The following is a 27128-nucleotide window of genomic DNA, read 5'->3' as shown; positions in this document are numbered from 1 at the left end:
ATTACTGTGGGACACATCAACCAATCCTGACTGCCCGATGTAGCTGCTGTTTTGCATAGAAATCCCATGAACCTTTTCAATGAACGTAGCCAAAAAATTAGTCATAAAGTTTTGTCAGAAGCACATTATTGTGTTGTGTTGCATTTCAACTATTCTTTACTTCTGAAAAATTGAGCCAATTTTTTCGCTCTGTTCATATTTTCGCAACAACCATGAGTGTTGGTCCTGTTTGGGACACAGGCCCTTATATATGGTGACAAAATAGTGGGACATTGTGTTACTTCGGTAGCACATATACTAAAATTGGAACGATACAGAGAAGATTAGCATGGCCCCTGCGCAAGGATGACACGCAAATTCGTGAAGCGTTCCACATTTTTCTTTGCAATGTTGATTTTTTTCTAATTGTTAATTTTCTAATTTAATTTCATATTTAAATTGTTCTTTTATTTGATTAGTATTGTATATTTTTATGGCGTTTCATACTGGGTGAAATACTGACATCACACTTCGTGGCAGTGTGGGGTACGAATGCCCTTCTGAGATATCAGAGGGCACATTCAAAGTGGAATAAAACAAGTTTCATCATGAGATGACATGTCCCCTTGATCTCAACAAATCAGTAATGCAAAGTGTCACCCTTATGCAAAATGTGAATGAAACTGTTCAAGTGGTTCTTGAGATATCACACGAACAAGCGGAAATGGTCGGACGGACAGATAGAGGGACGGACATGCTGATTGCTATATCCCCCACGTATTTCATATTGTTGTTTATTATTAGAGCCATAACTCGAGCCAACTTAATTAAGAGTTAAATATCTCAGTTCTCCCCAGAAAATGAAATAATGGAGCCCTGTCATTATACTGCTTTCGCAGTGCGGTATACTGTGGCATCATCTCCCGATATTTTTTGTTGTTGTTATTTGAAAACTTATTTATCATCCATTGTCAAAGCCATTTAAAGTTGTCAGTCATGACTCACGTTTTTTTCTGCTGATTAAAGTCGCTAACAGGGACGCTTATCTATTGTTGTGGGCAAGAAATGACACCGGACAGTTTTTATTTGTTCCTGATGAATGTGCCTTTTCTGTGGGCAGCCCACAACAGCTCTCAGGCAGGGACTGGACCACTAATATCTCCTGCTTCGCCAGTTCATAAACTGAAGTTACTGTCCCTCATGTAAAGGAACATTAATAATAATAACAACATCCGCCATGTGTTGTTGTGGGACTAATTAAACATCTTTCCTCCAAATGCTGCCACTGTTACTGGCTCGCCAGCAAGCTGAAGTTACGGTCCGTCATGTAAGGGGAAAAATAATATCTTTTGTGCATTGTTTTTGTGGGACTTCGCCGATTCAGAGCTTTTCCTCCAAATGCTGTCATTTTCTGCCGCTGACGCCATCTGTCTGTTACCGACTGCGCGTCTCTCCTCAGAGTCACAGGACCGAATGATGACACACTCCCTCTCCACTTGAGCCGGCTGTACTTCTGACACAGTTCCAAATGTCCATGTGTTCGCTTGCTTCGGGCTGTCTGCTGGAGTATGTTTGAAGGCCTGTTCTTGTAGAAAATCACTAATAAGTGCAAGCTCTCTGAGTACGAGAAAGCAACAGTCACATGATGGTGACGACGCACCATTTGCTAACTCCTCACCACTGAAATTATCCTGGTACTGGTAGCTCATTTTACACATGAAAACTCTCCATTTTTGTTGAAATTTGTTAAATCCCTGACCTTGTAAAAGCGTGTGAGAAATGCACATGCTAAAATAGGGGTTTTTACAAATGTGTTTTGTATTGATTACATTCGTGTGCAACTGATTACAGTCGTGTCTAATCGTTGGAAGACTGTTGTGAGATGAAAACAAAACAGCATTTGTATTTATATGTTTATATATTTTGACTGAAGTGTGTGGCTTTTTGGTTTGTTTTATTTTGTGCAGTGAAAATTGTAAACAAAGTCGCATGTCATGGTAATGGCGAGCAAGAGCTGCTGTAATCATTAAGTATTGTGAAACATGAATCCATGTACTGTCGTTCATGCTTCAGGACAGCAGGTGGCAGTGTAGCTGTTAGTAGCTGTTTTGAGGACAGGAAGTGATTGTGTGGGACGGGAGGGGGAGACGTCTCTGCTTCATCTTTGTCTTTTTTTCTGTCCTTTAAAGAAAAATAGGGCAACTTTAGCCTCTAGTATGTTTCTATTTCCAGTGATTTCAGTTTGCTATTGGGTTGCTACTTGTATTTTAGAATGATCATGGTTATAATAAGTGTTTTTAAGTTAGGTTTATTCCTGGAAATGTAGCATTGCATGATGGGAAAAGTCCCAGCTTTGTTTTTCCAATTTAAAGTGTAAGACATATCTGCCATTATTTATGGTTCAATGAATAATAATAGAAATTATTATTTCGATAGTTGACTGTAATTTGTTGGGGTGTTTTGTAGATTGTCGACACCATGAGTGTACATGGTTGGTGTGTGAAAGACTACAGTGTGTTGGAGGTGGACAACTCATACTTACCTGGCAGGGGAGATACCATGATCAAGAAGGTGGTTCACCCAGGGTGAGGCTCAGCCATTGCACTCCGGTTGTGCTGACTCCTGCGAATTCCCCAAATGTGGGAATCTCGACTGCATAATTTCTGATAGTGGGGGACTGCGTTCGCGCTCTCCCCTGGTTATCTGTTGAATGAAAAAGTTAAGGATGTTGGGTTTGTGCTAGCATGGCTGTAACATGAGGTGTCTATAGATGCCACTGTTTGGTCTTTGTTCATCTGTTTTCTGACCTTTACAGTTGTTTACACACTAAAAAGAAAAATTTCATAGAAATATACATTTACATAGAAATCTTTATACTAAAGAAGCAAAAACACTTATACAGAGTTGCACAACAATAAGCACAGACTCAGCTTCACACTTTTTGCCAAACATTACACACAGTGATTTGCAAAACTCTACACGCATTGTCACACTTTAGACACAGATGGATTGTGAGGTTACTTCCTTCTCATTACGAAGCCCCGGCTTCCAATGACCACAGTAATGAAGAAATTGTATCATCAAGTCCACCAGGTGTAGAAGCACGTGTTTAATTGAAAATACAGCACTCAGGTAGGTGCTATTTACAGTATCGTTCTTGTTGTTGTTGCTTTAGTTTTTCTTCAGAGTTGCTGTAAGTGTATGTACTTCATGCAGTAATTTTTATTTGTATACAGATCTGTATTTGTCTTGCATTTCTTGATAAAACAAGAACCAGGATGGTTTCACTTTAGTTTGCAAAGAGTGTGTGTTTCTTGATACCCTTCCCCCACACTCCTCAACAGCCGCCGTTAGAATGTGAGTGGGTGTGAGGTGCAGGTTTTACGATTACTGTGGAACACGTCAACCAATCCTGACGTAGCTGCTGTTTTGCATAGAAATCGCATGAACCCTTCGATGAATGTAGCCAAAAATTAGTCATAAAAAATTTAGTCAGAAGCACATTATTGTGTTCTGTTGCATTTCACCTATTCTTTACTTCTGAACAATTGAGACATTTTTTTCACTCTGTTGTAATTTTGACAACAACCATGAGTGTTGGCCCTGTTGGGGACACAGGCCCTTATATACAGTGACAAAATATTGGGTGGTTGTGTTACTTCGGTAGCACATATACTAAAATTGGAACGATACAGAGAAGATTAGCATGGCCCCTGCGCAAGGATGACACGCAAATTCGTGAAGCGTTCCACATTTTCTTTGCAACGTTAAATTTTTTTCTTATTTATGTTACTTTTCAAATTTATTTTCATATTTAAATTGTTTCTTATTTGATTAATATTATATATTTTCATGTGGTTCCATACTGGGTGAAATAGTGACAACACTGTTCATGCCAGTGTGGGGCACGACGGGCCTTTCAGACATCAATGGACACATTCAAAGTGGAATAAAACAAGAGTGATCTCGACATGACATAATCCCGCTTCCCCACAAGTCAGTAATACAAAGTGTCACCCTTATGCTAAATGTGAATGACACTGGACAATTTGTTCATGAGACATTGCGCTAACAAGCGAAACCGGATGGAGGGACGGAAATGCTGATTGCTATATCCCCTCTGTATTTTATCCCAGGGGGATAATAAAATTAATAATTCAAGATTTTTCTTTTTGCTAATCTGTTATTAGAGGCACAACTCAAACCAATCTTTCTAAAAGATAAATATCAGGGTTCTCCCCAGACAGTGGAATAACAGCGCTGTAGTTTATACTTCTGAACAGCGGGTGGCAGTATAAATGTTAGTAGCTGCTTTGGGGACAGGAAGTGGCTCTATGTGATGGGAGGGGGAGACGTCTCTGCTTGGTCTTTGTTTATCTGTATTTTTCTTTTTTCTGACCTTTAAACAAGAACATAACATTTTCCTCTAGCAAGTTTTTAATTCCCCTCATTTCAGTTTGCTGTTGAATTTTGGTTAATATTTTAGGTGTAACGTAGTTACAGTGAGTGTTTTTAGGTTTACATTGTCTCTGCAAAAGCAGCATTGCATGATGGGAAAGTGAACAGTCTTTTTCCAAAGTAATTTTTTGGGCTTATCTGTCATTGTCCTTGATCAGATGAATAATACTAGACATTATTATTTCCACAGTTGGTTGTAGTTTGTTGGGGTGTTTTGTAGATTGTTGGCACCATGAGTGTACATGGTTGGTGTGTGAAAGACAACAGTGTGTTGGAGGTGGACAACTCATACTTACCTGGCAGGGGAGATACCATGATCAAGAAGGTGGTTCACCCAGGGTGAGGCTTAGCCATTGCACTCCGGTTGTGCTGACCCCTGCGAATTCCCCAAATGTGGGAATCTCGACTGCATAATTTCTGGTAGTGGGGGACTGCGTTCGCGCTCTCCCCTGATTATCTGTTGAATGAAAAAGTCAAGTTTTGTGTTTTTGCTGGTTAGGGGTCTGTATGGCGGTGACACTGGTTTACTTTATGAGTCATGAGGTGTTTATGTATACAACCCCTGGCAAAAATTTTGGAATCACAGGCTTCAGAGGATGTTAATTCAGTTGTTTAATTTTGTAGGAAAAAAGCAGATCACAGACATGACACAAAACTAAAGTCATTTCAAATGGCAACTTTCTGGCTTTAAGAAACACTATAAGAAATCAAGAAAAAAAATTGTGGCAGTCAGTAACGGTTACTTTTTTAGGCCAAGCAGAGGGAAAAAAAAATATGGACTCACTCAATTCTAAGGAATAATTTATGGAATCACCCTGTAAATTTTCATCCCCACAACTAACACCTGCATTAAATCAGATCTGCTCGTTAGTCTGCATCTACAAAGGAGTGATCACACCTTGGAGAGCTGTTGCACCAAGTGGACTGACATGAATCATGGCTCCAACATGAGAGATGTCAATTGAAACAATGGAGAGGATTATCAAACTCTTAAAAGAGGGTAAATCATCACGCAATGTTGCAAAAGATGTTGGTTGTTCACAGTCAGCTGTGTCTAAACTCTGGACCAAATACAAAAACATGAGAAGGTTGTTAAAGGCAAACATACTGGTAGACCAAGGAAGACATCAAAGCGTCAAGACAGAAAACTTAAAGCAATATGTCTCAAAAATCGAAAATGCACAACAAAACAAATGAGGAACGAATGGGAGGAAACTGGAGTCAACGTCTGTGACCGAACTGTAAGAAACCGCCTAAAGGAAATGGGATTTACATACAGAAAAGCTAAATGAAAGGCATTATTAACACCTAAACAGAAAAAAAGCAAGGTTACACTGGGCTAAGGAAAAGCAATCGTGGACTGTGGATGACTGGATGAAAGTCATATTCAGTGATGAATCTCGACTCTGCATTGGGCAAGGTGATGATGCTGGAACATTTGTTTGGTGCCGTTCCAGTGAGATTTATAAAGATGACTGCCTGAAGAGAACATGTACATTTCCACAGTCATTAATGATATGGGGCTGCATGTCAGGTAAAGGCACTGGGGAGATGGCTGTCAATACATCATCAATAAATGCACAAGTTTACATTGATATTTTGGACACTTTTCTTATCCCATCAATTGAAAGGATGTTTGGGGATGATGAAATCATTTTTCAAGATGATAATGCATCTTGCCATAGAGCAAAAACTGTGAAAACATTCCTTGCAAAAAGACACATAGGGTCAATGTCATGGCCTGCAAATAGTCCGGATCTTAATCCAATTAAAAATCTTTGGTGGAAGTTGAAGAAAATGGTCCATGACAAGGCTCCAACCTGCAAAGCTGACCTGGCAACAGCAATCAGAGAAAGTTGGAGCCAGATTGATGAAGAGTACTGTTTGTAAAGTCCATGCCTCAGAGACTGCAAGCTGTTATAAAAGCCAGAGGTGGTGCAACAAAATACTAGTGATGTGTTGGAGCGTTCTTTTGTTTTTCATGATTCCATAATTTTTTCCTCAGAATTGAGTGATTCCATATTTTTTTCCCCTCTGCTTGGTCTAAAAAAGTAACCGTTAGTGACTGCCACAGTTTTTTTTTTCTTGATTTCTTATAGTGTTTCTTAAAGCCAGAAAGTTGCCGTTTGAAATGACTTTAGTTTTGTGTCATGTCTGTGATCTGCTTTTTTTCTACAAAATTAAACAACTGAATAAACATCCTCCGAGGCCGGTGGTTGCATAATTTTTGCCAGGGGCTGTATAATGTCTATAGATGTCACTGTTTTGTCTTTGTTCATTGTTTTTTTTTTTCTGTCCTTTGCAGTTTTGTTTTTTTTACAGTTGTTTACACACTAAAAGGAAAAATTTTCCACAACTGACATTTTTACTCTCAAGAAGCAAAGCACTTACACAGAGTTGCACAACAATAAGCACAGACTCGGCTTCACACTTTTTGTCAAATATTGCACACTGTCATTTGCAAAACTCTACACGCATTGTCACACTTTAGACACAGATGGATGGTGAGGTTACTTCCTTCTCATCACGAAGCCCCGGTTTCAAATGACCACAGTAATGAACAAATTGTATCATCACATCCACCAGGTGTGGAAGCACATGTTTAATTGAAAATACAGCCCTCAGGTAGGTGCTATTTACAGCATTGTTGTTGTTGTTGTTGCTTTAGTTTTCTTCAGAGTTGCTGTAAGTGTATGTACTTCATGCAATAACTTTTGTCTACAGATTTTTATTTGTCTTGCATTTCTTGATAAAACAAGAACCGGGATGGATTCACTTGTTTGCAAGGAGTGTGTGTTTCTTGATACCCTTCCCCCACTCTCCTCAACAGCCGCCATTAGAATGTGAGTGGGTGTGGGGTGCAGGTTTTACGATTACTGTGGGACACGTCAACCAATCCTAACTGCCTGACATAGCTGCTGTTTTGCATAGAAATCCCATGAACCCTTTCGATGAATGTAGCCAAAAATTAGTCATTAAAAAAAATTAGAAGCACATTATTGTGTTGTGTTCTTTACTATTCTTTACTTGTGAACAATTGAGACTTTTTTTCACTCTGTGTTGTAATTTTGACAACAACCATGAGTGTTGGTCCTGTTTGGGACACAGGCCCTTATATACAGTGACAAAATATTGGGTTGTTGTGTTACTTCGGTAGCACATATACTAAAATTGGAACGATACAGAGAAGATTAGCATGGCCCCTGCGCAAGGATGACACGCAAATTCGTGAAGCGTTCCACATTTTCTTTGCAACGTTAATTTTTTTAAATTTATGTTACTTTTCTCATTTTCTTGACCCCTGCGAATTCCCTAAATGTGAGAATCTTAACTGCATAATTTCCTGTAGTGGGGGACTGCATTCACGCTCTCCCCTGATTATCTGTTGAATGAAAAAGTCAAGGTGTTTGTGTTAGTTATGAGTCTGTACAGTGTTGATACTGTTTTACATTGTAGCGAGTCATGTGAGGTGTTTATGTATATAATGTCTATAGATGCCACTGTTTCATCTTTGTTCATCTGTTTTTTCTGTCCTTTACAGTTTTTTTTTTTACATTTGTTTATATACTGAAAAATTTTGCACAATTAACATCTTTACACTCAAGAAGCAAAGCACTTATACAGAGTTGCACAACAGTAAGCACAGACTCAGCTTCACACTTTTTGCCAAACATTACACACAGTGATTTGCACACATTGTCACACTTTAGACACAGATGGATTTTGAGGTTACTTCCTTCTCATTATGAAGCCCCGGCTTCCAATGACCACAGTAATGAACAAATTGTATCATCACATCCACCAGGTGTGGAAGCACATGTGTTCAAGAGATGAAATTTCAGCCTCAAAACCAACTGTAAATAAATGTTATTTAATTTTTTCACCAAAACATCAAATCTTGGCTCGCATCTTAGATGTCCCTTCCGGCAAATTGTACCTGTAGTTTTGAGATCTGCGCAATAAATGTTTTCAAAATGACATATCTGTTTTTGTTTTTGTGTTGTTTTTATTTATTTATTTTGATCAATTTACCTTTGCTAAGGGACCCATTCAGAAGCACATTATGATTTTTACACTTAGGTTTATATCGCGATATATACCATTGCCGAGAAGGGATTCAATTCACACTGTGATATGAATTTTCTGTCATATTGCCCACCCCTACTTCATGCAGTAATTATTTGTCTACAGATTTTTATTTGTCTTTTATTTGTCTTGCATTTCTTGGTAAAACGAGAGCCAGGATGGTTTCACTTTAGTTTGTAAAGAGTGCGTGTTTCTTGGTACCCTTCCTCCACACTCCTCAACAGCCACCGTTAAAATGTGAGTGGGTGTGGGGTGCAGGTTTTACGATTACTGTGGGACACATCAACCAATCCTGACTGCCCGATGTAGCTGCTGTTTTGCATAGAAATCCCATGAACCTTTTCAATGAACGTAGCCAAAAAATTAGTCATAAAGTTTTGTCAGAAGCACATTATTGTGTTGTGTTGCATTTCAACTATTCTTTACTTCTGAAAAATTGAGCCAATTTTTTCGCTCTGTTCATATTTTCGCAACAACCATGAGTGTTGGTCCTGTTTGGGACACAGGCCCTTATATATGGTGACAAAATAGTGGGACATTGTGTTACTTCGGTAGCACATATACTAAAATTGGAACGATACAGAGAAGATTAGCATGGCCCCTGCGCAAGGATGACACGCAAATTCGTGAAGCGTTCCACATTTTTCTTTGCAATGTTGATTTTTTTCTAATAGTTAATTTTCTAATTTAATTTCATATTTAAATTGTTCTTTTATTTGATTAGTATTGTATATTTTTATGGCGTTTCATACTGGGTGAAATACTGACATCACACTTCGTGGCAGTGTGGGGTACGAATGCCCTTCTGAGATATCAGAGGGCACATTCAAAGTGGAATAAAACAAGTTTCATCATGAGATGACATGTCCCCTTGATCTCAACAAATCAGTAATGCAAAGTGTCACCCTTATGCAAAATGTGAATGAAACTGTTCAAGTGGTTCTTGAGATATCACACGAACAAGCGGAAATGGTCGGACGGACAGATAGAGGGACGGACATGCTGATTGCTATATCCCCCACGTATTTCATATTGTTGTTTATTATTAGAGCCATAACTCGAGCCAACTTAATTAAGAGTTAAATATCTCAGTTCTCCCCAGAAAATGAAATAATGGAGCCCTGTCATTATACTGCTTTCGCAGTGCGGTATACTGTGGCATCATCTCCCGATATTTTTTGTTGTTGTTGTTATTTGAAAACTTATTTATCATCCATTGTCAAAGCCATTTAAAGTTGTCAGTCATGACTCACGTTTTTTTCTGCTGATTAAAGTCGCTAACAGGGACGCTTATCTATTGTTGTGGGCAAGAAATGACACCGGACAGTTTTTATTTGTTCCTGATGAATGTGCCTTTTCTGTGGGCAGCCCACAACAGCTCTCAGGCAGGGACTGGACCACTAATATCTCCTGCTTCGCCAGTTCATAAACTGAAGTTACTGTCCCTCATGTAAAGGAACATTAATAATAATAACAACATCCGCCATGTGTTGTTGTGGGACTAATTAAACATCTTTCCTCCAAATGCTGCCACTGTTACTGGCTCGCCAGCAAGCTGAAGTTACGGTCCGTCATGTAAGGGGAAAAATAATATCTTTTGTGCATTGTTTTTGTGGGACTTCGCCGATTCAGAGCTTTTCCTCCAAATGCTGTCATTTTCTGCCGCTGACGCCATCTGTCTGTTACCGACTGCGCGTCTCTCCTCAGAGTCACAGGACCGAATGATGACACACTCCCTCTCCACTTGAGCCGGCTGTACTTCTGACACAGTTCCAAATGTCCATGTGTTCGCTTGCTTCGGGCTGTCTGCTGGAGTATGTTTGAAGGCCTGTTCTTGTAGAAAATCACTAATAAGTGCAAGCTCTCTGAGTACGAGAAAGCAACAGTCACATGATGGTGACGACGCACCATTTGCTAACTCCTCACCACTGAAATTATCCTGGTACTGGTAGCTCATTTTACACATGAAAACTCTCCATTTTTGTTGAAATTTGTTAAATCCCTGACCTTGTAAAAGCGTGTGAGAAATGCACATGCTAAAATAGGGGTTTTTACAAATGTGTTTTGTATTGATTACATTCGTGTGCAACTGATTACAGTCGTGTCTAATCGTTGGAAGACTGTTGTGAGATGAAAACAAAACAGCATTTGTATTTATATGTTTATATATTTTGACTGAAGTGTGTGGCTTTTTGGTTTGTTTTATTTTGTGCAGTGAAAATTGTAAACAAAGTCGCATGTCATGGTAATGGCGAGCAAGAGCTGCTGTAATCATTAAGTATTGTGAAACATGAATCCATGTACTGTCGTTCATGCTTCAGGACAGCAGGTGGCAGTGTAGCTGTTAGTAGCTGTTTTGAGGACAGGAAGTGATTGTGTGGGACGGGAGGGGGAGACGTCTCTGCTTCATCTTTGTCTTTTTTCTGTCCTTTAAAGAAAAATAGGGCAACTTTAGCCTCTAGTATGTTTCTATTTCCAGTGATTTCAGTTTGCTATTGGGTTGCTACTTGTATTTTAGAATGATCATGGTTATAATAAGTGTTTTTAAGTTAGGTTTATTCCTGGAAATGTAGCATTGCATGATGGGAAAAGTCCCAGCTTTGTTTTTCCAATTTAAAGTGTAAGACATATCTGCCATTATTTATGGTTCAATGAATAATAATAGAAATTATTATTTCGATAGTTGACTGTAATTTGTTGGGGTGTTTTGTAGATTGTCGACACCATGAGTGTACATGGTTGGTGTGTGAAAGACTACAGTGTGTTGGAGGTGGACAACTCATACTTACCTGGCAGGGGAGATACCATGATCAAGAAGGTGGTTCACCCAGGGTGAGGCTCAGCCATTGCACTCCGGTTGTGCTGACTCCTGCGAATTCCCCAAATGTGGGAATCTCGACTGCATAATTTCTGATAGTGGGGGACTGCGTTCGCGCTCTCCCCTGGTTATCTGTTGAATGAAAAAGTTAAGGATGTTGGGTTTGTGCTAGCATGGCTGTAACATGAGGTGTCTATAGATGCCACTGTTTGGTCTTTGTTGATCTGTTTTCTGACCTTTACAGTTGTTTACACACTAAAAAGAAAAATTTCATAGAAATATACATTTACATAGAAATCTTTATACTAAAGAAGCAAAAACACTTATACAGAGTTGCACAACAATAAGCACAGACTCAGCTTCACACTTTTTGCCAAACATTACACACAGTGATTTGCAAAACTCTACACGCATTGTCACACTTTAGACACAGATGGATTGTGAGGTTACTTCCTTCTCATTACGAAGCCCCGGCTTCCAATGACCACAGTAATGAAGAAATTGTATCATCAAGTCCACCAGGTGTAGAAGCACGTGTTTAATTGAAAATACAGCACCCAGGTAGGTGCTATTTACAGTATCGTTCTTGTTGTTGTTGCTTTAGTTTTTCTTCAGAGTTGCTGTAAGTGTATGTACTTCATGCAGTAATTTTTATTTGTATACAGATCTGTATTTGTCTTGCATTTCTTGATAAAACAAGAACCAGGATGGTTTCACTTTAGTTTGCAAAGAGTGTGTGTTTCTTGATACCCTTCCCCCACACTCCTCAACAGCCGCCGTTAGAATGTGAGTGGGTGTGAGGTGCAGGTTTTACGATTACTGTGGAACACGTCAACCAATCCTGACGTAGCTGCTGTTTTGCATAGAAATCGCATGAACCCTTCGATGAATGTAGCCAAAAATTAGTCATAAAAAATTTAGTCAGAAGCACATTATTGTGTTCTGTTGCATTTCACCTATTCTTTACTTCTGAACAATTGAGACATTTTTTTCACTCTGTGTTGTAATTTTGACAACAACCATGAGTGTTGGCCCTGTTGGGGACACAGGCCCTTATATACAGTGACAAAATATTGGGTGGTTGTGTTACTTCGGTAGCACATATACTAAAATTGGAACAATACAGAGAAGATTAACATGGCCCCTGCGCAAGGATGACACGCAAATTCGTGAAGCGTTCCACATTTTCTTTGCAACGTTAAATTTTTTTCTTATTTATGTTACTTTTCAAATTTATTTTCATATTTAAATTGTTTCTTATTTGATTAATATTATATATTTTCATGTGGTTCCATACTGGGTGAAATAGTGACAACACTGTTCATGCCAGTGTGGGGCACGACGGGCCTTTCAGACATCAATGGACACATTCAAAGTGGAATAAAACAAGAGTGATCTCGAGATGACATAATCCCGCTTCCCCACAAGTCAGTAATACAAAGTGTCACCCTTATGCTAAATGTGAATGACACTGGACAATTTGTTCATGAGACATTGCGCTAACAAGCGAAACCGGATGGAGGGACGGAAATGCTGATTGCTATATCCCCTCTGTATTTTATCCCAGGGGGATAATAAAATTAATAATTCAAGATTTTTCTTTTTGCTAATCTGTTATTAGAGGCACAACTCAAACCAATCTTTCTAAAAGATAAATATCAGGGTTCTCCCCAGACAGTGGAATAACAGCGCTGTAGTTTATACTTCTGAACAGCGGGTGGCAGTATAAATGTTAGTAGCTGCTTTGGGGACAGGAAGTGGCTCTATGTGATGGGAGGGGGAGACGTCTCTGCTTGGTCTTTGTTTATCTGTATTTTTCTTTTTTCTGACCTTTAAACAAGAACATAACATTTTCCTCTAGCAAGTTTTTAATTCCCTTCATTTCAGTTTGCTGTTGAATTTTGGTTAATATTTTAGGTGTAACGTAGTTACAGTGAGTGTTTTTAGGTTTACATTGTCTCTGCAAAAGCAGCATTGCATGATGGGAAAGTGAACAGTCTTTTTCCAAAGTAATTTTTTGGGCTTATCTGTCATTGTCCTTGATCAGATGAATAATAATAGACATTATTATTTCCACAGTTGGTTGTAGTTTGTTGGGGTGTTTTGTAGATTGTTGGCACCATGAGTGTACATGGTTGGTGTGTGAAAGACAACAGTGTGTTGGAGGTGGACAACTCATACTTACCTGGCAGGGGAGATACCATGATCAAGAAGGTGGTTCACCCAGGGTGAGGCTTAGCCATTGCACTCCGGTTGTGCTGACCCCTGCGAATTCCCCAAATGTGGGAATCTCGACTGCATAATTTCTGGTAGTGGGGGACTGCGTTCGCGCTCTCCCCTGATTATCTGTTGAACGAAAAAGTCAAGTTTTGTGTTTTTGCTGGTTAGGGGTCTGTATGGCGGTAACACTGGTTTACTTTATTATGAGTCATGAGGTGTTTATGTATACAACCCCTGGCAAAAATTTTGGAATCACAGGCTTCAGAGGATGTTAATTCAGTTGTTTAATTTTGTAGGAAAAAAGCAGATCACAGACATGACACAAAACTAAAGTCATTTCAAATGGCAACTTTCTGGCTTTAAGAAACACTATAAGAAATCAAGAAAAAAAATTGTGGCAGTCAGTAACGGTTACTTTTTTAGGCCAAGCAGAGGGAAAAAAAATATGGACTCACTCAATTCTAAGGAATAATTTATGGAATCACCCTGTAAATTTTCATCCCCACAACTAACACCTGCATTAAATCAGATCTGCTCGTTAGTCTGCATCTACAAAGGAGTGATCACACCTTGGAGAGCTGTTGCACCAAGTGGACTGACATGAATCATGGCTCCAACATGAGAGATGTCAATTGAAACAATGGAGAGGATTATCAAACTCTTAAAAGAGGGTAAATCATCACGCAATGTTGCAAAAGATGTTGGTTGTTCACAGTCAGCTGTGTCTAAACTCTGGACCAAATACAAAAAACATGAGAAGGTTGTTAAAGGCAAACATACTGGTAGACCAAGGAAGACATCAAAGCGTCAAGACAGAAAACTTAAAGCAATATGTCTCAAAAATCGAAAATGCACAACAAAACAAATGAGGAACGAATGGGAGGAAACTGGAGTCAACGTCTGTGACCGAACTGTAAGAAACCGCCTAAAGGAAATGGGATTTACATACAGAAAAGCTAAATGAAAGGCATTATTAACACCTAAACAGAAAAAAAGCAAGGTTACACTGGGCTAAGGAAAAGCAATCGTGGACTGTGGATGACTGGATGAAAGTCATATTCAGTGATGAATCTCGACTCTGCATTGGGCAAGGTGATGATGCTGGAACATTTGTTTGGTGCCGTTCCAGTGAGATTTATAAAGATGACTGCCTGAAGAGAACATGTAAATTTCCACAGTCATTAATGATATGGGGCTGCATGTCAGGTAAAGGCACTGGGGAGATGGCTGTCAATACATCATCAATAAATGCACAAGTTTACATTGATATTTTGGACACTTTTCTTATCCCATCAATTGAAAGGATGTTTGGGGATGATGAAATCATTTTTCAAGATGATAATGCATCTTGCCATAGAGCAAAAACTGTGAAAACATTCCTTGCAAAAAGACACATAGGGTCAATGTCATGGCCTGCAAATAGTCCGGATCTTAATCCAATTAAAAATCTTTGGTGGAAGTTGAAGAAAATGGTCCATGACAAGGCTCCAACCTGCAAAGCTGACCTGGCAACAGCAATCAGAGAAAGTTGGAGCCAGATTGATGAAGAGTACTGTTTGTAAAGTCCATGCCTCATAGACTGCAAGCTGTTATAAAAGCCAGAGGTGGTGCAACAAAATGCTAGTGATGTGTTGGAGCGTTCTTTTGTTTTTCATGATTCCATAATTTTTTCCTCAGAATTGAGTGATTCCATATTTTTTTCCCCTCTGCTTGGTCTAAAAAAGTAACCGTTAGTGACTGCCACAGTTTTTTTTCTTGATTTCTTATAGTGTTTCTTAAAGCCAGAAAGTTGCCATTTGAAATGACTTTAGTTTTGTGTCATGTCTGTGATCTGCTTTTTTTCTACAAAATTAAACAACTGAATAAACATCCTCCGAGGCCGGTGGTTGCATAATTTTTGCCAGGGGCTGTATAATGTCTATAGATGTCACTGTTTTGTCTTTGTTCATTGTTTTTTTTTCTGTCCTTTGCAGTTTTGTTTTTTTTTTACAGTTGTTTACACACTAAAAGGAAAAATTTTCCACAACTGACATTTTTACTCTCAAGAAGCAAAGCACTTACACAGAGTTGCACAACAATAAGCACAGACTCAGCTTCACACTTTTTGTCAAATATTGCACACTGTCATTTGCAAAACTCTACACGCATTGTCACACTTTAGACACAGATGGATGGTGAGGTTACTTCCTTCTCATCACGAAGCCCCGGTTTCAAATGACCACAGTAATGAACAAATTGTATCATCACATCCACCAGGTGTGGAAGCACATGTTTAATTGAAAATACAGCCCTCAGGTAGGTGCTATTTACAGCATTGTTGTTGTTGCTTTAGTTTTCTTCAGAGTTGCTGTAAGTGTATGTACTTCATGCAATAATTTTTGTCTACAGATTTTTATTTGTCTTGCATTTCTTGATAAAACAAGAACCAGGATGGATTCACTTGTTTGCAAGGAGTGTGTGTTTCTTGATACCCTTCCCCCACTCTCCTCAACAGCCGCCATTAGAATGTGAGTGGGTGTGGGGTGCAGGTTTTACGATTACTGTGGGACACGTCAACCAATCCTAACTGCCTGACATAGCTGCTGTTTTGCATAGAAATCCCATGAACCCTTTCGATGAATGTAGCCAAAAATTAGTCATTAAAAAAAATTAGTCAGAAGCACATTATTGTGTTGTGTTCTTTACTATTCTTTACTTTACTTTGCTACTATTCTTTACTTGTGAACAATCGAGACTTTTTTCACTCTGTGTTCTAATTTTGACGACAACCATGAGTGTTGGTCCTGTTTGGGACACAGGCCCTTATATACAGTGACAAAATATTGGGTTCTTGTGTTACTTCGGTAGCACATATACTAAAATTGGAACGATACAGAGAAGATTAGCATGGCCCCTGCGCAAGGATGACACGCAAATTCGTGAAGCGTTCCACATTTTCTTTTCAACGTTAATTTTTTTAAATTTATGTTACTTTTCTCATTTTCTTGACCCCTGCGAATTCCTTAAATGTGAGAATCTTAACTGCATAATTTCCTGTAGTGGGGGACTGCATTCACGCTCTCCCCTGATTATCTGTTGAATGAAAAAGTCAAGGTGTTTGTGTTAGTTATGAGTCTGTACAGTGTTGATACTGTTTTACATTGTAGCGAGTCATGTGAGGTGTTTATGTATATAATGTCTATAGATGCCACTGTTTCATCTTTGTTCATCTGTTTTTTTTCTGTCCTTTACAGTTTTTTTTTACATTTGTTTATATACTGAAAGATTTTGCACAATTAACATCTTTACACTCAAGAAGCAAAGCACTTATACAGAGTTGCACAACAATAAGCACAGACTCAGCTTCACACTTTTTGCCAAACATTACACACAGTGATTTGCAAAACTACACGCATTGTCACACTTTAGACACAGATGGATGGTGAGGTTACTTCCTCCTCATTATGAAGCCCCGGCTTCCAATGACCACAGTAATGAACAAATTGTATCATCAAATCCACCAGGTGTGGAAGCACATTTGTTTAATTGAAAATACAGCACTCAGGTAGGCGCTATTTACAGTATCGTTGTTGTTGTTGCTTTAGTTTTTCTTCAGAGTTGCTCTAAGTGTATGTACTTCATGCAGTCATTTTTATTTGTCTACAGATTTGTATTTGTCTTGCATTTCTTGATAAAAACAAAAACCAGGATGGATTCACTTTAGTTTGTAAAGAGTGTGTGTTTCTTGATACCCTTCCCCCACGCTCCTCAACAGCCGCCATTAGAATGTGAGTGGGTGTGGGGTGCAGGTTTTACGATTACTGTGGGACACATCAACCAATCCTGACTGCCTGACGTAGCTGCTGTTTTGCATAGAAATCCCATGAACCCTTTCGATGAATGTATACAAAAATTAGTCATAAAAAAAATTTAGTCAGAAGCACATTGTTGTGTTCTGTTGCATTTTAACTATTCTTTACTTCTGAACAATTGAGACATTTTATTTCACTACCATAAGTGTTGGTCCTGTTTGAGACACAGGCCCTTATATGCGGTGACAAAATGTTGGGTTGCTGTGTTACTTCCGTAGCACATATACTAAAATTGGAATGATACAGAGAAGATTGGTATGGCCCGTGCGCAAGGATGACACGCAAATTCGTGAAGCGTTCCACGTTTTCTTTGTAATGTTAATTTTTTTTTTTTTTTTTTTTTTGCTGTTTTGTTTTGTTTATAAACTTAATTTGTAAAAGCCAAAAAGTTGATTTGACAATCATTTGATATAACCGGGGTCAAAATAAATAGAACACTGCAATCTACTGGTGCCCAGACACTTAGTACTTAGGGCGAATACTGCCATGAACACTGCTGGCCAGTAGATGGCAGTAGAGGCCTTGAAAACAAAATTCCAGATAATCCGTGTCTGCTACATTTAAAATGCATGGAATTTAACAAACGCAAATACAATAACAACATCTATAAACCCAGAGAATATATTCACAAGAGTTTTAGGCACTAGAGTTTAATGCTGTTGTCCATGGAGCCTGACCAGAGTGTCTGAAATGCATTTGTCCTGTCGTGAACGTACTGAGATTACCCTATCCTACCCATAATGCACTGCTGGGCACAGCATGTGCTCACAAAACCTTAACTTAACTTTAAACCTAAAACATATATCTGATATTTTCACTTTATAAAACTTCAGACATGACAATAATTTGAAATAACTTGTCCAAAATTTGTTTGGTTAAAATTTGAACCATAAGTTAAAAGTGTGTGCGTGTGTGCGTGCGTGCGTGCGTGCGTGCGTGCGTGCGTGCGTGCGCAGAGGGTATAACTGTACATCTGTTATCAAACTTTTAACAGGTAGGTGCTGAACTGATTTTAAAGATGCTTGTCATTGCACAGCTTTTTTTTTACTTTGTTTATCGGTCTAAAAGTTATCGGACAAAAATTAATCGGAAGATAATTGGTCCGATAATGGTTTTTAAGTTATCTAAAAAGATAATCTGATAATGAAAACATTATCTTTGATAATTATCTGTTATCGGATTATCAGAATTATGCCCACCACTCAATATCATATCGCAGAATAAATTGAATCCCTTCATGATAACTGTATATATGCGGATATAAACTTAAGTATAGAAAATTATAATGGAAGTATTTCTGAATGGGTTATATCATCCCTTAGCAAAGCTAAATTGAAAATAAATAAATAAAAACAAACAAAAACGTAATTTTGGGAACATTTATTGTGCTGATCTCAAAACTTAAAATTAAAACTCAGCACTCTATTGTGAAACATAGTGCAAACGAAGTCAGGCACCATTTTTATAACTTAGAATGCAAATATTAATTGTAAATTTCAAAAACTTTAACTGTAGCAAAAAACAAAAACAACAAAAAAAAAAACAACAGCAAGGTACAACTGTATACATTATATACATACAACTATATACATTAAAATGCAGGAAATGCTTCAGGTGTTTTTTGTACAACTATGTACATGCAGTGAGATGCCATACAAGTTATATTTGTGGCACTTGGAAAAACAATTCCTGTCCAAAATCAGACCTCCTTGACTTGTGTTGGACATGTAATTTTAGACACTGAATGACCTCACACTTTCTCATTCTTGCTTTTGTCCAGCTGGAGGCAGTGTTAGCACTAATTTTATCTGCCCTTGATGGCGTTTTGTTTGTAAAGTCCTCCAGACCACCTCCCGTGGGTTGGTGATCCTGATTGGCTTAGATCAGGCAGTTCGACCAATGACAAAGGGGAAGGCATATTTTTTTCCTAATTCTGCTCCTCCTGCCCTGAAATTAAGCTGAGTGAGGAAATTAGACTTTTTGCTGCAGCTTTCTGCAAATATATGCACAAAATATGACCGTAAAATTCATGAAACTACATTGTGGAAATTATTATTCATAATTCACGTTACAGGAGGCATAATTAACATAATTTAAAAAACTGGTATAGAGCTTGAAGTGCACACCACTGCTTCGTGGTGTCTGTGCTTGCATCAAGAAACATTATCGCGATTGGTCGTGGAGTTCAAATCTGTACCTTAGGCCAAATTTATATCATTTATACCATCTACCGCATATACCACGCACCCGTACTGACACCTTGGGACACCATCTCAGCTGTGGGTAATTGTTTGTGTTGTGCAGATGTTTAGAAATAGCTGAAGGAGATGTTCCTGAGCAGTGTAAAGCTGCAGTCCGCTTTCTCCGATCTGCACTGCGCTCCTTGAACTTCCTCATTGGACTGTGTTTTGGTTGATCTAAAGAGTGCTGTTGTAGCAATAAACCTGTAAAACTTAAGTTGTGAAACAAAGTATTTGGGTTGACTATTTGGATATGCTGGCTGTCTCTCTCTACAGATTACAGAATACATGTCCTAAAATGTAATTTGCTCAGGTTGGAGTATTTGTTCAGCCAGAACACTGGTGAATGTGGGTTCTTTTCTTTTTAAGACATTGAGGGGCACATTTGCACATTTATTTTTCTAGAGGGATGAGGGGAGATGCTGCGATCTTCTGGATGGTATCCTGATCCACATCACGCTGACCAGCGATGAAACCAGCTCTGTTTACCCTCCAGTTTTGGCAAGGAGGTTTGTGTCTTCTAGAATGAAGTATATGTTCATGGTTGCTTTTAAGATGAGATTATATGCATTTAACTTACTGAATTTTATGGCTTTCTTAATGCCTGCAGTACAAAACCTCTTCCTGGCTTTCAAAAACTGGAAACATTCTTCTCCATGCTGATGGAGGTTGGCCTCTGGTTGAGGATCCAACCTTGTGGAAAGTGGGTATTCGTCTTCTCAGCATCAAAACTGTACGGGACATTGTCCATCGCCAAGAGTTGCTCCTCAAGCTACAGTTGAGTATCTCCATCTCATCAGCAAACTGCCCTCCAGCGAGTAGTCCTCAATCCACCAGTCTACCTCATGATGTTATATGTGCTTAAACCAAGTATGGCAGGGACCAGACCTCAGCCACCACTGGGATTGCACATCCACATGATCCACAATGCCTGCAAGTCATGTAACAACCTTTGAGATTGCTGGACGTTGGACAACAGTTCCATGAACTGTACCCATAATGCTCACTCGTCAGACAGTTTACACGTTGCACAGTACTAACAGTGACACATAAACACAAGCAGACAGAAGGCCTCTCAGAAGTATGTAGGATGCAAACTAACGCAACTGATGCAAACCCTCCCTGTGTGTTCACTGTGTGTTCAACCAACCCAGGGTCATTAAAAACAGGGTTTCCATCCTATGAAAAAATGACGTCACCATCTAAAACTGTAAACTACAAAGTGTATAGCAGCTACAAACACTTCGCTGTTGTACACAATCCTGAGGAAAGCCCTGTAAAATATCCAGGAGTACATCTGTAAACATCCTGTGGTTGCAGTGTACATTTTCTCAAGTTTCTATTTTTGTGACATTTCATTCTTAGTCATGTTCAGTGGCGCTTTTTTAAAATGTTGGCATATTCAATAAAGCAGTCAGTGCTACGGAAACAGGAAGTTGTGGAATGTCAATTAAGGAATGCAACAATGGAAGTACACGGATTGTTTGTCAAAAATAGGGATCAGATTGTAAACTGCTGGAGTGTTTGCAGGAAATTATGAGCCAATAGTGCCTGTTATGTAATGATTTAAAATAGATTTGCACATGTTTAAGTACCTTTACTCAGCCTCCCAATGGTATCAAGGACCCTTATATAGTGCATTGTGTGTAAATGTGATTGTGTGTTGGTTTGTCATAAAATGCATAAATGGATATGCTGGATGTCTCTTAATCCCAACACTTAATAAAGGACAAAACTCCCAATTAAATTAAATCAAAAACCTTTATTTCATAAAAAAACTTAACCCAATAAATTGTAGTCATGGATTGTGACAATACAACTACACTACATAAATAAACGTAGGTTTTATAACTTGCGAAAGGCTACAAGTGTTTTTACTTTCAATACAACAATGGTGAAATGTAATATTTTAAGATTTCATATTTGTGATTCTTTATAGAAACGGGCTGTTTCTATATGAGATGTTTGATTTATTTTTTATTACTATTGTACAGCAAGTTTGCCTTTCTGATGTGCACCTAAAATTGTATGTTGCTCATATATTGTCATTTTTAATCAGTTTAATACCATGAATTTTGTTTTAATATTATGCTTCTATCCACGTATTCATAATTGAATTTACCACCCTTTGGAATTGGTCAAGAAAGTGCACACAAGTCCTGTTTTTATATATATATATATATATATATATATATTAGCACCAGCACACAACAGTAGGTAGCACATGCACGGGTAATGTTTTCAGTTCTGCATGTCTATCTGTCCTAATTCAAAACGTTTTCATCCAATGTGGACCAAACTTGGAGGGATGATTGAGGCTCAGCAAAGGATAAAGTGTCTTGATTTTGAGAACACTTACAGTTGTATGTATAAGTTTGGGCACCCCTTTTGATTTCCATGGTTTTCCTTTATAAATCATTGGTTGTTTGGATCAGCAATTTCAGTTAAATATATAGCAGACAAACAGTAATTCTTGTAAACAGTAAACAGTGCAATAATTCTTTAAACAAAATTAGGCAGGTGCATCAATTTGGGCACCCCAACAGGAAAAAAAAAATCAATATTTAGTAGATCCGCCTTTTCCAAAAATAACGGCCTCTAAATGATTCCTATAGCTTCAGATGAGAGTCTGGATTCTGGTTAAAGGTATTTTCGACCTTTCTTCTTTACAAAACATCTCAGGTGTGTTGGTTTCCAAGCATAGACAGCCTGCTTAAAATCACACCACAGATTTTCAATAATATCACATGAATTCCTTTGTAGATTTTGAGCAGTGTTTAGGGTCAATGTCTTGTTAAAAGATCCAGTCCCCATGCAACTTCAACTTTGTCACTGATTCATGAACATTGTTCTTAAAAATCTGCTGATATTGCCTGGAATCCATGTGACCCTCAACTTTAAGAAGATTCCCAGTACCTGCACTGGCCAAACAACGCCACAGCATGATGGAACCACCTCTAGATTTTACTGTAGGTAGCAAGTGTTTTTCTTGGAATGCTGTGTTCTTTTTCAGCTATGCATACCGCCCCATATGTCCAAATAACTCAATTTTAGTATCATCATCACAGTACCTTATTCCAAAATGAAGCTGGCTTGTCCAAATGTGCTTTAGCATACCTAAAGTGAGTGTTTGTGGTGTGTACGCAGAAAAGGCTTCCTCTGTATTACGGCATCTCCTTGTGCAAAGTGCTGTATAGTTGAACGATGCACAGAGACACTATCTGCAGCAAGATCATGTTGTAGGTCTTTGGAGCAGGTGTGTGGGTTTACTATGACTGTTCTCACCATCCTTCATTTCAGCTTATGTGATTTTTCTTGGCCTGCCACTTCGGGCCTTAACTAGTACTGTGCCTGCTGTCTTCCATTCCCTCACTGTGTACCTCCCAGTGGAAACTGACAACTGAAATCTCTGAGATAGTTTTTTGTATCCTTCCCCTAAACCATGATGTTGAACAATCTTTGTTTTCAGGTCATTTGAGAGTTGCTTAGAGGCTCCCATGTCGCAACTCATTAGAAGAGATGCAGAGAGGGGAAACATTTGTAAATGGCCACCTTAAATACCCTTTCTCATGATTGGATTCACCTGTGTAAGGTCAAGGGTCAGTGAGCTTACCAAACCGATTTTGTGTTCCAGTGATTAGTGCTAAATGTATTCAAATCAATAAAATGACAAGGGTGCCCAAATTTATGCACCTGCCTAATTTTGTTGAAATAATTATTGCACACTTTCTGTAAATACTAGAAACTTCATTTCACTTATCAAATATCAGTGTGTTCTTCTGCTGTATGATATATTTAACTGAAATTTCTGATCCAGACAACCAATGATTTATAAAGGAAAGTCATGAAAATTATCAGGGGTGCCCAAACTTTTGTATACAACTATAGTTAAAATTCATCATCACAGGCCAATGTCAAAATGTGGGCTTAATACATATATATTGGCCATATTTAAAGGATTGATTAAATATACAAACAGGAATATGAATATGGTAAAATGGCATTTCATCTTGATTGACCTTGAGATCTTAAAGTTGTGTGTTTGGAACCAACATGATTGTACTCAGTTGTAGAGAAATACAGCGTTTTTGCTAATTTGCTATAGAAATGTGCAAGTGAGTCTAAAGGTCACCCTCACCCTAAACTCTATTTTAAACCCAGACCTTTCCTTTCCCACTGCCATCACCCCCGTCTTGTCCACCACAACAGCCAGTACCAAGTCCGCGGTGCTGGCTGGCAGGCAGGTTTTTGTACACGGCTCGGCTGTATGGGATGAAACACAGGCCTAACTGGAGATGTCGGGCCAGGCGGCAGTAGGCAGCCAGTGCCAGGACCAGCAGAGGGGTGACCAAGAGGAAGCCCACCACCAGCAGAGCCACACATCCTCCGTCAGTCAACAGGTCTGAGCAGTAAGGCGTTGTCCCGTGAGGGCGTACCTGAGGAGATGAGCACAAAAGCACCACTTGGTAGTCTCTCAACCACAGTGTCACCTGTCCAAATATCAGTCATCAATACTTATGGGGTATGGTGAATCACGGGACACAGTGAATCAGTACCTATATCTGCAAAACTACATATATATTTGCAGCAGTTATGCCATATTTTTATGCATAAAGACATCCCCCTTATAAATTAGTGTTTTGTTTTTGGATACATTAGGGTTAAAACTAAGTGGCAAGTGCAATCAGTTTTTTCCTATCAAAAGTAAATTTTGTGGATGTCAATGTCTTTGTATTTATTTCTCACAACAGAGAGAAGGTGGCCCAAAAATTATTAGCCAGAAGACTACACTGTGCAAATGATGAGCATGTGTTATGTCTTGTCCAGACTATTAGCTATTTGATAATACAACTCCTGTGTCACATGCACCCGGGGCACAGTGAATTGGACCACAGTGAATCAGTCTAGAAAGTGATTTGCTAAGCCCCAGTATCAAGTGACAAGATGACAAATATTACTTGTTGAAGCTTGTACATTCATTTTTCCATGAATTATTTCTATAATTTGTGTATATAAACAACTGTTTTCACATTTGAACAGAGATTTTTGGCAGTTGTATTTACACTCAACAAAAATATAAATGCAACACTTTTGGTTTTGCTCCCATTTTGTATGAGATGAACTCAAAGATCTAAAACTTTTTCCACATACACAATATCACCATTTCCCTCAAATATTGTTCACAAACCAGTCTAAATCTGTGATAGAGAGCACTTCTCCTTTGCTGAGATAATCCATCCCACCTCACAGGTGTGCCATATCAAGATGCTGATTAGACACCATGATTAGTGCACAGGTGTGCCTTAGACTGCCCACAATAAAAGGCTACTCTGAAAGGTGCAGTTTTGTTTTATTGGGGGGATACCAGTCAGTATCTGGTGTGACCACCATTTGCCTCATGCAGTGCAACACATCTCCTTTGCATAGAGTTGATCAGGTTGTCAATTGTGGCCTGTGGAATGTTGGTCCACCCCTCTTCAATGGCTGTGCGAAGTTGCTGGATATTGGCAGGAACTGGTACACGCTGTCGTATACGCCGGTCCAGAGCATCCCAAACATGCTCAATGGGTGACATGTCCGTTGAGTATGCCGGCCATGCAAGAACTGGGACATTTTCAGCTTCCAAGAATTGTGTACAGATCCTTGCAACATGGGGCCGTGCATTATCCTGCTGCAACATGAGGTGATGTTCTTGGATGTATGGCACAACAATGGGCCTCAGGATCTCGTCACTGTATCTCTGTGCATTCAAAATGCCATCAATAAAATGCACCCGTGTTCTTCGTCCATAACAGACGCCTGCCCATACCATAACCCCACCGCCACCATGGGCCACTCGATCCACAACATTGACATCAGAAAACCGCTCACCCACACGACACCACACACGCTGTCTGCCATCTGCCCTGAACAGTGTGAACCGGGATTCATCCGTGAAGAGAACACCTCTCCAACGTGCCAAACGCCAGCGAATGTGAGCATTTGCCCACTCAAGTCGGTTATGACGACGAACTGGAGTCAGGTCGAGACCCCGATGAGGACGACGAGCATGCAGATGAGCTTCCCTGAGACGGTTTCTGACAGTTTGTGCAGAAATTCTTTGGTTATGCAAACCGATTGTTTCAGCAGCTGTCCGAGTGGCTGGTCTCAGACGATCTTGGAGGTGAACATGCTGGATGTGGAGGTTCTGGGCTGGTGTGGTTACATGTGGTCTGTGGTTGTGAGGCTGGCTGGATGTACTGCCAAATTCTCTGAAATGCCTTTGGAGACGGCTTATGGTAGAGAAATGAACATTCAATACACGAGCAACAGCTCTGGTTGACATTCCTGCTGTCAGCATGCCAATTGCGCGCTGCCTCAAATCTTGCGACATCTGTGGCATTGTGCTGTGTGATAAAACTGCACCTTTCAGAGTGGCTTTTTATTGTGGGTAGTCTAAGGCACACCTGTGCACTAATCATGGTGTCTAATCAGCATCTTGATATGGCACACCTGTGAGGTGGGATGGATTATCTCAGCAAAGGAGAAGTGCTCACTATCACAGATTTAGACTGGTTTGTGAACAATATTTGAGGGAAATGGTGATATTGTGTATGTGGAAAAAGTTTTAGATCTTTGAGTTCATCTCATACAAAATGGGAGCAAAACCAAAAGTTGCGTTTATATTTTTGTTGAGTGTATAATAATAATAATAATAATACATTTTATTTGTATAGCGCTTTTCTAGAAACTCAAAGACACTCTATAATGGTCTCTAAAGGACTTATATCACTATATAAGACACTCAAACATTACATAGCTGGTTTGCAGGATTATAGTTTGTATATGCATCAGCATAAATTTAATAATTTTGAAGAAATCTTAAAAATAGTGTGTTTTGTCATTATATTCTAAGTTGATTCACTGTGCCCCATGAATTAGTGTCCGGGCACAGTGAATCAAAAAATTTTAAATAGATTTTAAACACCTGTAAATTACACTTGGGGAGACATAAATAACACAGCCTTATAAACAATAACTTTCTGTATTAAATCCACAATAGAATGACCTAAATCTATGCATAATGTGTTTATGCTGCCACAAAACAACATTTCTCATCCACTGTGCCCCGGCTTCCCCTATAGTATTTGGTGATGAAAACACTGGATGCCCACAGTGTCACAGATCCAGAGCTACGAACGATGGCTGTAGCAGAGATAATTTTACAAAAGCCTTCCATTTGACCCCACTTGCAAATTGTGGATTAAATGATACATAAACGGGGTCAAGTATGTTGGGTTCAAAGGTTAAAAAAAAGTTTTTCTCCAATTTGCACCAACCTTGGCATACATATGGAGGTGGGCCCTGGAATTGACCGCCAAGGTTCATCATTGGGATCAAAGTCATGTCTGATTTCTAATAAAATTGGCATGTGAGTGAAGATTGAACCCTGAAATTGCCCTTAAATAATTAATTTTGGCAAAGTGAAGGTTAAAT

At 39.0% G+C, this 27128-nt stretch overlaps 1 protein-coding gene and 11 non-coding genes across 13 annotated transcripts in view; 11 read left to right on the top strand and 1 right to left on the bottom strand.

Moving 5' to 3' along the window:
• The first annotated feature begins 274 nt into the window (after positions 1–274).
• LOC117505525 lies at positions 275–380 on the top strand. The gene has a single exon (XR_004559109.1). It is a non-coding gene; the product is annotated as a U6 spliceosomal RNA (small nuclear RNA).
• Positions 381–2513: 2133 nt separating this feature from the next.
• Positions 2514–2677, top strand: LOC117505587. The gene has a single exon (XR_004559169.1). It is a non-coding gene; the product is annotated as a U1 spliceosomal RNA (small nuclear RNA).
• A 954-nt stretch (positions 2678–3631) lies between these two features.
• LOC117505536 lies at positions 3632–3737 on the top strand. Its single transcript, XR_004559119.1, has one exon. It is a non-coding gene; the product is annotated as a U6 spliceosomal RNA (small nuclear RNA).
• A 988-nt stretch (positions 3738–4725) lies between these two features.
• Positions 4726–4889, top strand: LOC117505577. Its single transcript, XR_004559160.1, has one exon. It is a non-coding gene; the product is annotated as a U1 spliceosomal RNA (small nuclear RNA).
• A 2690-nt stretch (positions 4890–7579) lies between these two features.
• LOC117505535 lies at positions 7580–7685 on the top strand. Its single transcript, XR_004559118.1, has one exon. It is a non-coding gene; the product is annotated as a U6 spliceosomal RNA (small nuclear RNA).
• Positions 7686–9063: 1378 nt separating this feature from the next.
• Positions 9064–9169, top strand: LOC117505524. Its single transcript, XR_004559108.1, has one exon. It is a non-coding gene; the product is annotated as a U6 spliceosomal RNA (small nuclear RNA).
• A 2135-nt stretch (positions 9170–11304) lies between these two features.
• On the top strand, positions 11305–11468 carry LOC117505586. Its single transcript, XR_004559168.1, has one exon. It is a non-coding gene; the product is annotated as a U1 spliceosomal RNA (small nuclear RNA).
• Positions 11469–12424: 956 nt separating this feature from the next.
• LOC117505555 lies at positions 12425–12530 on the top strand. Its single transcript, XR_004559138.1, has one exon. It is a non-coding gene; the product is annotated as a U6 spliceosomal RNA (small nuclear RNA).
• Positions 12531–13518: 988 nt separating this feature from the next.
• LOC117505576 lies at positions 13519–13682 on the top strand. The gene has a single exon (XR_004559159.1). It is a non-coding gene; the product is annotated as a U1 spliceosomal RNA (small nuclear RNA).
• A 2580-nt stretch (positions 13683–16262) lies between these two features.
• The window catches only part of tmem88b (transmembrane protein 88 b), a 22675-nt gene continuing 11809 nt past the window's right edge, over positions 16263–27128 (bottom strand). Inside the window, exons 3-4 of one of the 2 annotated variants that reach the window (XR_004558997.1) lie at positions 23626–24088; positions 16263–16273 (exon numbers count right to left, since the gene is read on the bottom strand). Coding sequence is in view for 1 of the 2 variants with exons in the window: in XM_034164487.1 (XP_034020378.1) it covers positions 23804–24088 (285 nt within the window). In the remaining variant the exon portion in view is untranslated. Of the gene's footprint in view, positions 16274–23541; positions 24089–27128 lie in introns of those variants that run through there. The other variant, XM_034164487.1, reaches the window with a different exon arrangement.
• On the top strand, positions 16394–16499 carry LOC117505534. Its single transcript, XR_004559117.1, has one exon. It is a non-coding gene; the product is annotated as a U6 spliceosomal RNA (small nuclear RNA).
• Positions 17616–17721, top strand: LOC117505558. Its single transcript, XR_004559141.1, has one exon. It is a non-coding gene; the product is annotated as a U6 spliceosomal RNA (small nuclear RNA).

Source organism: Thalassophryne amazonica, chromosome 23 (assembly GCF_902500255.1).
Source record: "Thalassophryne amazonica chromosome 23, fThaAma1.1, whole genome shotgun sequence".
NCBI lineage: Eukaryota > Metazoa > Chordata > Actinopteri > Batrachoidiformes > Batrachoididae > Thalassophryne > Thalassophryne amazonica.
The sequence above is the reverse complement of the archived record's forward strand: the minus strand, read 5'-3'. Positions and strand labels throughout refer to the sequence as shown.